At 40.0% G+C, this 12,204-nt stretch overlaps 1 protein-coding gene across 1 annotated transcript in view; it reads left to right on the forward strand.

Moving 5' to 3' along the window:
• Positions 1 to 12,204, forward strand: part of LOC124596812 (golgin subfamily A member 6-like protein 22) — a 267,662-nt gene that overhangs the window by 239,347 nt on the left and 16,111 nt on the right. The window contains exon 12 of the mRNA XM_047135897.1: positions 8,731 to 8,839. Within this exon, the coding sequence (XP_046991853.1) occupies positions 8,731 to 8,839 (109 nt within the window). The remainder of the gene's footprint in view (positions 1 to 8,730; positions 8,840 to 12,204) is intronic.

The raw sequence follows: 12,204 nt of genomic DNA on the forward strand, positions 1-12,204 counted from the left end.
ACCATCAACCATCTGCTGTGTCATGACATCAATGTGTAAACAAAAAGCAATTCCTCCTGATCAAATCTTGGGTTTGGACCAGCTGGCAGGCGGTACAAAGCATCGGCATTTGCATGTTGATTCTTAGGGCGAAAATGAATCTTGTAGTTGTAATGTGAAAGGAAGAAAATGGATGCGATGGTAATGATGCAGAAGGACTGAATAAGAAAGTCAGTGGTCTGTGAGTGGTGACCGTATCGAATTTGGTACCACAGAGAAAGACATCGAATTTCTTCATAGCATACAGACTGGCCAAAGTTTTCTTTTCTATCTGAGAGTATCTAGTTCCAGCAGGAGTCAGTGTTTTAGAGGCATAAGCAATAGGCAATGGGCCACTTGGAGTTGGGATATCTATGAGCCAGTACTGCCTCTAACCCACAGTGTGAAGCGTTCATTGGATGGACAAAGTGGAGGCCTGGTTGGTTCGTCACTAAGCAGAGCGCAGACCATAACATGGTCTTATGGGTGGAAAATGCGGTTTCACAGGTCACCAACCAGCGAAACTGAGTCCCTTTGCACTGTTGTGACTTTGCCCTTTTGTAATGTTTTGTGGTTCCTGGCTGGATGAGGAGAGGGTGGTATGATAGGTGGGCGTCCGGTTTCCTCTCACTATGACGCAAACTGCTCATGTGGTGTCAGCATTGCCATGCTCTGCCATAGGTCTGTACACAGTTTTCTACTGATATAGGGATAGAAGCAAAGCCCAATGTTACAATTTGTGAGCAGTACACTGCAGGAACTGGCTTTGACGGATGAAACACAAGACTGCAAAGGCATGCGATCTGCCACTAAATATAACTTGCAACTTTTGTCGCACCTTACATAATAGCAAGAGCTTCTTTTTCAATTTGTGAATAATTGCACTCAGTTTGAGTTAATAACTTTGAGGCAAAAGCAATAGTTCTGTCTTGTGCACCAGTTCTGTGTGAAAGTACACCACTGATTTAGTCTGTTTGCAAAATCATTGGTTTGGCAGGATCAAAATGTACTAAACATCTGCCCCAAGCAAGGTATTTTTGAGACCACACACTTCAGTCTGCACAAAAGGCACATTTTTCCAATGTAAGAGATACAATGGGGCTGCAATCTTTGAAGAATTCAAAATGAAACAAATGTAGTGTATCAACTTGCCTAGCACTGACTGCAGTCCAGATATATTGTGAGGAACAGGCAGGTCACAGATCGCAAGAAAATGGGATTTGAGGGGGTACACATCCTGACTGTTTATCATATGACCTAAGTACTGTGGCTCTACTTGAAAAAAGTCACACTTTTTGAGACATAGCTTGAGTCCTACATTTGACAACACTCGAAAAAGAGCACACAAATTGGCAATGTGTTGCTCTGGCATATGACCTGAGATGACAATATTGTCAAGGTAGTTTGAACAGAATGGCATCTGAGCAGTCAGCTGTTCCAAGTATTGTTGAAAAATGGCAGGTGTGGAGGCACTGCCGAAGGGCATACGCAAATACTTGAAGAGACCTAAGTGCGTATTAACAACGAACACATTCTGTGATTCTTCATCTAGTGGTATTTGCACTTTGCATCACACAAATATCTTAGAAAAGTGAAGGCCTGCACCAAGCCTGTCCATAAGTTCTTCAGGGCGAGGCAGTGGATAAGTGTCAATTATTGTCTGTGGATTGACTGTAGTTTCGAAGTCAACACAAATGTGAATGCAACCAGAAGCTTGGGCATCAAAATTAATGGATTTGCCCACTGAGTAGTTTATATTGAGCAATCACACCATTGTCTTGCAATTCTTTTAATTCACTGACTACTTTGGCTTGTGAAGCAATGCGAACAGCTTGACAAGAAACGTAGGTCATGCATTGTCTTTCAGGGTAATGTGTGCTACAAAATTGGTAGCTTATCCAAGCCCATCACAAAAGAGTTCAGGAAATTCCTTAAGCAAACTAGCTACACTGTCTTTTGGATTAAAAGCAATCACTGAAAGTGTGTTGTCTTGAATGTTAAGGCTAAACAAGTGAAATGAACCTAAGCCAAAAATATTTTCAATGCATCTTGATTACAACACAATAAATTTCACTGTCCTAGTGTGAGATTTGCAAGTGACAGTCAAATACACTGTCCAAGTACTGGGATTTCTTGTCCATTGTATGGATTTTGACAGGCATAGTGAGCCTAACTGTTTGTATGTGGCATGATTAAGCAAAGTTACAGAAGCATGTGTGTCTAGTTGAAAGTCAATAGGATGGCCAGCATTTTATAGTGTTAAAAATAGTGTGTTGGCATGGCATCACACTGCACTGGCGCGAGATGAGGACACAACCTTACTCGAATTACTGCTAGAACCTGTACTCAGTTTTGGAAACACTGCATTCACAGAAGGTGCATGAGACCTGTTGTTGTGAGAGTGGGCAGAATTGGCATTATTTTGCTATTGCAAGCAAAGTGCAGGGACATGGCCTTTATTTCGATGTGAGTAACATGTCGCATTGAGTGGTGGGCAATCTTGCCGCTTATGGCAAGCAAAACGGTGAGGGAAATACTTCACTAGATTTACAGACCAGGCTACTTGTTTACTAGGCTATTTGCACATCTGTGTGTGTGCTCATTGTGGTGGCTGAGTGGGGGAGTCACGGGCAAGAGGCAACTTGACCCGACAAATCAGGACCTGATCAAATTTATTGACAGCTATGGTGCTGGAATCAAATTGCTCTAATAGTTGCAATGCTTGATGGAGTGAAGGATCTGAGTACTGGAGAATCTGTTCTCTAATTCTGCTCTCAGGGACAGAGTATACGAGCGCATCATAGATCATCAAGTCAATATAAAAGTTGCCACAACTACACATGATTTTACACTTCCTAGTGGAACCCTGTAAGTTAGTATATTGCTAACAGTTCATCTGTTCTGGCTTTTTGTTAAGGCAAAAGAACTGAAATGTGCCTGCCACAACCTGAGTCTGTTGTTTGTAATACAGACTTAATGCACCTACTACTTCATCATAGGAGAGTGCATCAGGAGACGGTGCAGAGAAGAGTTTTTGAATTAAGCGAAACACAGGGGTTCCCACAATGGACAGGAGAGAATGAGATTTCATAGTACCTTGAATGGAAGTGCCGAAATGGAGGAATGTTTTTTGGTGGCACTCGTTGGGTTGGTTGGTTGGTCAGTTGGGCAGCTGATGCATCTTGTGAGGCAAGCAATTGCTGTACAGTAGGCAGCAATGTTGCTATATGCTGGGTGTGAAGCTGAAAAATGTGACGTAGTTCCAGAGCAGAAGCAAACTGTGGTGGCTGAGGCGCAGGAAGTGGAGAGGGTAGGATAGTCATTCTAACGCTGACAAATTACTGCAAAATATGAGAAGACAAATAGAAAAGCAATGTGCAGAGCCTTTGAAAAGAGAAATAGATTAGATCGCCCTGTAATAAATGCATCATCAAGAACAAATGAACAAATAGGATCACTGTAACAACAGCTCCCCTGCAGCAACCTAGAACACAGGAAAAGCAAACAAAACTTGTTGATCAGACTCATCAGCACTTGTTGTGGATATGCCCTCTTGTAACATTTGGTGGTCCCTGGCTGGATGAGGAGAGAATGGTATGATAGGTGGGTGGTCGTTTTCTTCTCACTACAACAGAGAATGCACACGTGTTTAAAATACACTTTATTATAGCATCGAAATGAGTGCTTAACTTCAGTGATGTCCAATCTGAAGTTCTGTGGTTAACAGATATCTAATAACATGTACTAATTCTTGAATACTGTCTGTGCCCTTATCACAGCTATATACAATGACTAATGTTCCCTCACTGCCAACTAAGGTGCAAGGTGACTACTATCACTGTGGAAGACCAGAGCATAGTGTGATGTATTGAGATGCAATGCAAACTGAGTCCTGATCAAACATACTGAGTTACTGAGATTAGGAGATTGAGACAGCTCGGTTGTCAGTGGTGGCCTATATGCATGCTGCCCAGGGGCCGTTATCAGTGTATTAGCCTGGGAGCATGTCTTGGTCTTCTCTTGTCATAGGTGCGCCTGGTTCAGTGCATGCTATACAATGTTTCCTAGTGCCGACCGGTATGCCGGCAAAGGTGTATCTCTGTACATGCCCAGTAACACATCTAACAGGTGTGCGATTGTCACTGCTCCAGGCAAAAAGTATGGTAGCAGGTGACTTTGCCTAGATAAACGTGAAGTTCTTTGTCTGCCGAGGGGCATGGAAGTGACACAATAGCAGAAACATGTTGATTCAGATGTTTGTGACCCTCACAAGGAACTTCAAACCCAAGATAAACTATAGAAGTTTGAAAAAATTGACATTTTTCTAAAATGCACTATAATCAGGCCGCTTGTAGGAGAGAAAGAAGAATATGGAGATTTTGTAAATGCTCATCAGTGTAGGCACTGGAAACTCCTGTGTCATCCAACTAGTTTGCACAACCCAGCACAGATACTGTAAGTTGTTCTTAAAACATTGAAAAATAGCAGGAGCACTGGCAATTCCAAAATACAATTGTAAGTATTGGTACAGTCCAAAAGGGGAATTGACAACTAACATATGTTGAAACTATACCTAAGGGGAGTTACAAATAGGCATCTGACAAGTCAATTTTTGAGAAATATTGACCACCTGATAACTTTGCAAAGAGTTTGTCTGGATGCGGTATCCATTGTGCATTCACAGAAACTTTAAAATCGTCACTGAGGTGTAACTGGCCTCACGGTTCCCTTACTATAACTAGGGTGGTAGACCATTCACTTGATGTAATAGGCTGAACAATGCTGGAATCCACAAGGTGATCTAGTTCATCTTTGACTTGTTCCCTGAGTGACACTGGAACTATAAGGCCTTGAAAAAAGCGAGGCTGAGCAGAAGGATTCTTGGTAACGTGCACTTGAATATTGTTGGCACACCGCAGTCTTCTTGGCACACCACAATCTAGGAGGGAACAAAAAGGAAAACACGGAACACAATGCATCAAAGTTTGTATACAGCACTTGTTCAGACCCTAAATTCACTTCCTCTGAAATGGTAAAACCAAACAACTTAAAAGAATCTAATCCAGAAAGATTCTCCTTACATGTGTTATCTACAGCAAGAAATGCAAAAATGTAAGTGACCTGACTACTGACTTTTAGGTTACTTGGGCAGAGAACTGACCAAGAATAGAAATGTTTATTCTAATTTACTAACTTTAACAAAACAGGAAGAAGTGGAGGGGAGTCCAGGTCCATATAAGTTTGTGAGTTGCATGTGCAAAATTTTACAAAAACACTGACATCAATGAAAAGAGTGTTTGGCACAACCGAAACAGCTGATACAATGTTTACATCCCTATCTTCATCAGTATCATTGTGCTAAATTTTTGCATTACAAACAGATCTTTTTTGTTGCAGCCATGATAGGTAGTCCACCATTTTGGGCAGTCTTGACACTCATAGCTAATAAAACAATAAGGACAGGATGGGGAGAGTGGAACATGTAGGTTGCTGTTCACTGGCCTGTTTACTTTGTTGGCACAAGTGTTGCTGGGAGTGAGGCTGGCCATCTTGATGGTGTGATCGTGTACCAACCTCTGCGATCAGGTCTTCCCCCAGCAAATTATCTGAAGCTTGGTGTGGAGGAGAGGGTTGGATTGCTGTTACCTCACACCATGACTTGATTTGGTTACCTGCAGCTTGCAACACCTCGAACAATTGTGCAATAGCTAAAACTTCGTACAGGGATGGATTTTTTCCCACTGGGGGATAAGCTCTCACACCTCATGATCCAGGGCTAAAAGAATGACAGCATCTCTCACCATCTGATCGGCATATGGCTCTTTATGCACATTAGACACAAAATGACAATGACGACTTAACTCATGGAGTTCAGCTGCCCATGCTTGGTATGATTGATGTGGTTGCTTTGTGCAGCAGTAAAACTCAGTCTGGGCTGCAAAACATGGGTGCACTTATAGTAGTATTTTGAAAGAAGTTTACACATTTGGTCAAATATTAAAGAAGATGGATCCTGCATGGAAGTGAATTGATGTAGGACTTGATACATTCCTGGCAATATCCATAAAAGGAACAAGGCTTAATGTAAAATAGCATCAGTAATCCCAAAAGCTTGAAAGTGTTCTTGCAGATATTTCTCATATGTGTCCCATTCCTCAATGGACTCATCATATGTAGGAAAGGGAGGTGGATAAACCTTGGGGGCTGTGGAGCACAAAACAGCAAGCAACATGAGCTGAGGAGCATGCCGACTTGACAAAACAGAAGCCAATGATTGAAGTACCTTAGTTTGACTGTCCAGCTCCTATGATTGGAGGTGCAACGCCATGACAAATAATTCTTGCTGTTTGACCAGATGACATAAAATGTCCTCCCTAACACCATCAGCCATTGTGAGAATAAATGGAGGGCCAACCAGGGGGGGGGACCGATGTCCGTAGCAGTCTGGTCCCTTTAAACCAACCAACCAGAGTAGAAATTTGCATGAAGAACAGGACCACATTCGGTTCCAATTGTGTTGTCATTACTTTAAGTACAACACGACCAGTAGACTGAACACAACTTTACTCCACAGAAGCATTAACAAACGAGTACAGCATTTAAGTAACATTCAGTAGGAACCAATTACATACACAGAGAGCTGCAGTAATATACGTGGACAACTGAGGGATAGTGTACCTCGGCTAGCCTAACTCAGGTCTGAGGTGTCCTCTGCGGATGACATATCACTGCCGCATGTGTGGCCTTTTGAAAGAAGGCACACACATCACTGCAGAAATGACTCACGACAATGTAATACAATATTTTATCCCAGTTTTATGAATTACATTAATATAATGAAGTGGATAAGGCAAATACATAAAAAATGTTATGTAAGAAAAGATAAATGTCCAAGCACATATACATACAAATAACCTAGGTTTTTATTACCTTAAGTATCTATTGCAAGTCCCACATATCGTCGGAAAGCACCACGTCATTAGCAGATCATGTGCTTGGCCCTCCACTTTGACAAAGACGTGTATGTGCACTTGCATCTCTTTGCACCCAATGGGAAACACTTCTTCCTAAGTAGTTCTTCAAATAACTGCTAGGAAGTGGTTCAAATTGCGTAGTACTCCTGTATCTATTTGCTGCCAAATAGGTTGGTTCTTCCACTACTGTATGGTGTACATACCTCCAAATACAAAATTACAGTGCCTGTTTTGTGAAGAGGTATGTTGTGCTCAGACAGCCAAAGCATTCAAGACGACAGCTCACATAAAGGAAGAAATCCATGTTCAAGCTCTGCTCTGGCACAAATTTTCATTGTTGTAACTCCATTATAAAACTGGGGGCTGTTCATTTTTGCATCTGTGAATGAATTTTGTGTATATCTCCAAATATTCAGATTTTTCACTTACACCCCTTTGCTTGTATCTGTCTCAGCTATGATTACCTATGTTGAACTATCAATACAGAATTGCCATTGTAGCTGCATATATTATTATTATTAACTTGATTGGCCACATTGGATCAATTGAGTCATTCCATGTTCACTTTCTCTTTGAAGATTGGACTACTTGCTTTCTGTGCTCAGCCTATGAAGAAAAAAAAGTGGCCATAATAGAGAAATTTATTATTGCCTTAATCAGCCTTTTTGGTTGGGAATTATCAAAAATGAAAACAATTAATTTGTGCCATATCTGTAAAAAAATATTTTATAACCTTTTAATCAACTTTTTCAAATATTTTGTTGCCTGTCTCACCTTTTTCAAGTGCCACCATGGCTCCTCACTCTGTATCCGTTGAAGACAGGTTTAAAGTGTATAATGTGTGACAGTCAGCAAGTCTGTCATTAATTTTGCAACGAATGAGGGGTTTTTCAGTAGCCTTTTTCCACTATAGTTAGCTATCTTGTTACTACCAGTTTTTGAAACGAATATTTATGTCCCTATGATCATGATGTACAGTGAGCTTCACATCCTTATCCCTTTTATTTCACCCCCTTCAGTATTCAGCTTGCCCATAATGATTCTCTATGTTCCTGAAACCTGAAATCTGTTCCTTTCTCTTCAGTGTAATGGCTTGATCATTATATGAGCTGACATTTCTTAGGAGAATCTTTTTGGTAATAAAGCTGGGTATCTAAATTTTTGTGCAGAAGTAATATAATAAGCTACTTATGATTTTCTTTTCACAATTCTAAGAATATATTATACTCAACCAGCTGTTATAAATCTGTCTTTATTCTACAGTAGCAATGAAAACATGGTGATAAATGTTTTACTTTTTAAATAATATCATTTAGACCATTTCTTTATGCTATTCATACCTTTTTTTGCTGTTGGCTTGAATTTGTGAGGGACTTGTTTTTCATTACTGAAATAGTTCAGCTTTATTGCACAGCAACCTACTAACATGGCTTCAGAGTGAAGTGGAATGATTGAATGACTGGATTATAAAACTAAATAACTTTAGTACAGTAGGTGAATGACTTACATTCTGTTAACATTCCAAATATAAGAAGTGGTGTGTGTGTGTGTGTGTGTGTGTGTGTGTGTGTGTGTGAGAGAGAGAGAGAGAGAGAGAGAGAGAGAGAGGTTGCTTGCTCAAAACCTAGAGTGATTTTCCATGCCATTGCAGGTTTCTTTGCACCTCAGCTGTAGCTAAGTAGTTATCATTCCTTATTTTTGTTTATCTTCTGATGCATTGTCTGTATTCTTTGTGCAGGTCAAGAACTATAACAGAGCTGAAGAGAAAGGTGCATGAGGTAGAAAGACAGCTGGCTGTAAAATACTATTCTGACAGGAATAAGACACATGGAGATTTGAAACATAAGGTATAACATTGATTAAGAAGATTCCTATTGCTCAAGTTTGAGTGTTATATATATAAGACTTACAACAGGTGACAAACAGTATATTTACATCAAATGACAAATTTTCATTTTGTTCAGGTTGTATTAAATGCTATAGTGACATTCTTTCAACTTTTTGAATTATACAATAATTATAAAAAATACATATTTCTTTGTAGTACCAAAAGTAAATAAACTTGAAATACAAGCAAATTTTATAGAAACACAAATATAAATAAGAATAGGTTGTAGAATAAGACTCAAAAATGTTGAATCTTCATTATATAAATAGAAATAATGAACGTAGTGAATAGTTTGTGAGATATTGTCCTCTAAAATCATCATTTTTCAAAACAGTCACTGCAAACCATTTCTGCATGCACCAAGCATAAACACTCCTTGAAAACTTTGCAAAAGTGTTTAGTTTTACAGTCCTTGGATTTGTAGCATCTCCCCCTTTTCCCTGGTTGTGGATCTTCAACTATTCTTTGTTCCTGGATGCCGGAGAGGTTAGAGGCAAGCCTGTGAATTTTGCGCAGGAGATTTGGTTGGATCGCATGGATTGTCAGTATGGTGTTATAAGAGACTTTCCTATGGTTCTAAGGTATTCTCTTCTAACTGAAACGTTGTCTGCTTTGAATACAATGTAGCCATTGAGAGTTGCAATGTTCAACAACTGAAAAAAGAGACAGGGAGGCCACCGTCTTGTCCCTCTAGCAACAGTACGTTCACCATTCATAGTGTCAATGTCATCTATGCCACCTTTTGTTTTGTTGTAGCACATTATTATACTCACACATGGGGTTTTCTTTTCACTATTGTCACTGTCAGTTTCATAATTGTGATGCTTTGATGAAACAAGCAGTTCTGATTTGGTACATAAGAAAGTTATGTGACATCTTCCTGAAATCCAAACATACTTAGTACTCTTTTTTAGATATTTTGGGAACAAACTTGACTGGAATTTCAGGCTGTGTTTTAATGTACCAACAACATTAATCTACATCTGCATTTACATAAATACTCCATGACCCATCGTAAGATGCATGGTGTAGGGTACACTGTACCGCTACTTGTCATTTCCCCTCCTGTTCGACTCGCAAATAGAGTGTGGAAAAACGACTGTCTGTACACCTCTGTTTGAGCTCTAATTTCTCATATTATATTTTCATGGTCCTTATGTGGTATGAATGTTGGTGCAGCAGAATAATTCGGCAGTCAGCTTCAAATACTGGTTCTCTAAATTTTCTCAATAATATTTCCCAAAAGGAGTGCCACCTTCCCCCCAGGGATTGCCATTTGAGTTCCCAAAGTATCTCTGTAACGCTTAGGTTTTGTTCAAACATCATGGTAACAAATCCAGCAGCCCTCTTCTGAATTGCTTCAGTATCTTCCTTCAGTCCAAACTGTTATGGATCCCACACACTTGAGCAGTTTCTCCCAGTAAACTGAAGTTGACTATTTGCCTTCCCTACTACAGTTTTCAGGGGCTCGTTCCACCTCATATTGCTTTGCAACATTATGCCCAAATATGTAAACGACTTTACTGTGTCAAGCTGGACACTAGTAATACTGTATCCGAACTTTACTGGTTTGTTATTCCTACTCATCCTGATTAACTTATATTTTTCCACATTTAGGGCTAGCTGCCATTCATCACACCAACAGGAAATTTTGTGTAAGTCATCCTGCATATTCATACAGTCACTCAGCTTTGACACCTTACCGTACACCATGGTTTCGTCAGCAAACAACTGCAGGCTGCTGCGCACCCTGTCCACCAAATCATTTATGTATATGGAGAACAACAGTGGTCCTATAACACTTCCCAGGGGCGCTCCTGCTGATACCCTAGTCTCTGATGAACACTCGCTGTTGAGACCAACATACTGGGTTCTATTATTTAAGAAGTCTTCGAGCCATTGATGTATCTGTGAACTTATTCCATATGCTTGTACCTTTGTTAACAGCCTGCAATGGGGTACCGTGTCAAATGTTTTCTGGAAATCTAGAATTATGAAATCTGCCTGTTGTCCTTCATCCATAGTTCTCAGTGTACCATGTAAGTAAAGGGCAGGCTGAGTTCCATGTGAGCGATGCTTTCTAAAACAAGGTGTATATGACCCGGGAGATCCGGGAAATACCCGGGAATTTTTTCATCCGGGATAAAACTGGGAAAAACCCGGGAATTTTTTAGAATTCCAGGAATTTTTTAGAATTCTGGGAATTTTTCATTGTTTTAGTTTTCAGTTAATTTTTTGTAATTTTGACTGGTAAGAACCGATACTCTAACAAAGGATATTACTGTATCCCGCTACTGCGTAATAATACTGCAGCAACAAAATATGAACTAGAGAATAAAACTTAAATTGCATAGGAAAAACACCATAAAAAAAGAAAACAGTGCTCATACAAGAATTTGCCAACAGCAAAATGTGTCAAAAGGTTTTGGAAGACTATGCATTGCTTCGTGATAAAGAATTACCTCCGATGAGCGTGACATCACAACTGTTTACATTAGATTCATGTAAGCAGTTGCAAGCGGGATCATGCGCATGCGTATGAGTAGTACCTCCTCCCACTTCTGGCTACAGAAATGTTGCTGTTGGTTGTGTACGCAGCAAACCGGGGTATCTGAACCGGGTGGCAATTTCGGTGGTGAGAGGGACCAATTCGTATTGTTGAGGAAAAAAAACCTTGTTTCACAAAGTGCCAAGCAGTTAGCGCACGTTAGTCTATCGGTTATTCAAATGATTTTGAAACGTATCCCTGTTGCTTTTTGAACACATTCTAACTTGATTTCTGAATGAATCATAAGTTGATTTTTGAATGCGTGCGTAGTGTACGTGATGTCCATGCCAGGGAAATCCTTGTCGCATATAGAAATAAACTTCGCTGGAGACAAAAGGGGATTGGGCTATTAGAGCTGAGCGGAATAAAGCTGAACGGGTGAAAGCCGTTTGTTTATATGATTGATTGGGTATGCGAATGATTAGCGTTATTATAATTACTAGCGAAGTCCATAGATTCAGACTACCAGAGTGGAAATAAACGACTAACAGGAATAACAGGTAAGAAAGATTACGTTATCTTCTCGGTATATCCAAGAAAATGAAATTTTGACAGAAAATTTTTGACCAGATCTCTACAGTAGAAAGGGCAAGTTGTACATTTCCTGGCTAGCAGCTGCTTAAGTTCTATTCTGGGAGAAGCACGGCAAACGCGTTGTACGAACATGTAATAACGCCTAACCGGAGAATAATCGCTGGATAACTAAACCTGTGATTCTGGCAGGGTTAGTATAGTTAACCGGAGAATAAATGAGCTTTGACAATGACAGGAATAGT

Source organism: Schistocerca americana, chromosome 1 (assembly GCF_021461395.2).
Source record: "Schistocerca americana isolate TAMUIC-IGC-003095 chromosome 1, iqSchAmer2.1, whole genome shotgun sequence".
NCBI lineage: Eukaryota > Metazoa > Arthropoda > Insecta > Orthoptera > Acrididae > Schistocerca > Schistocerca americana.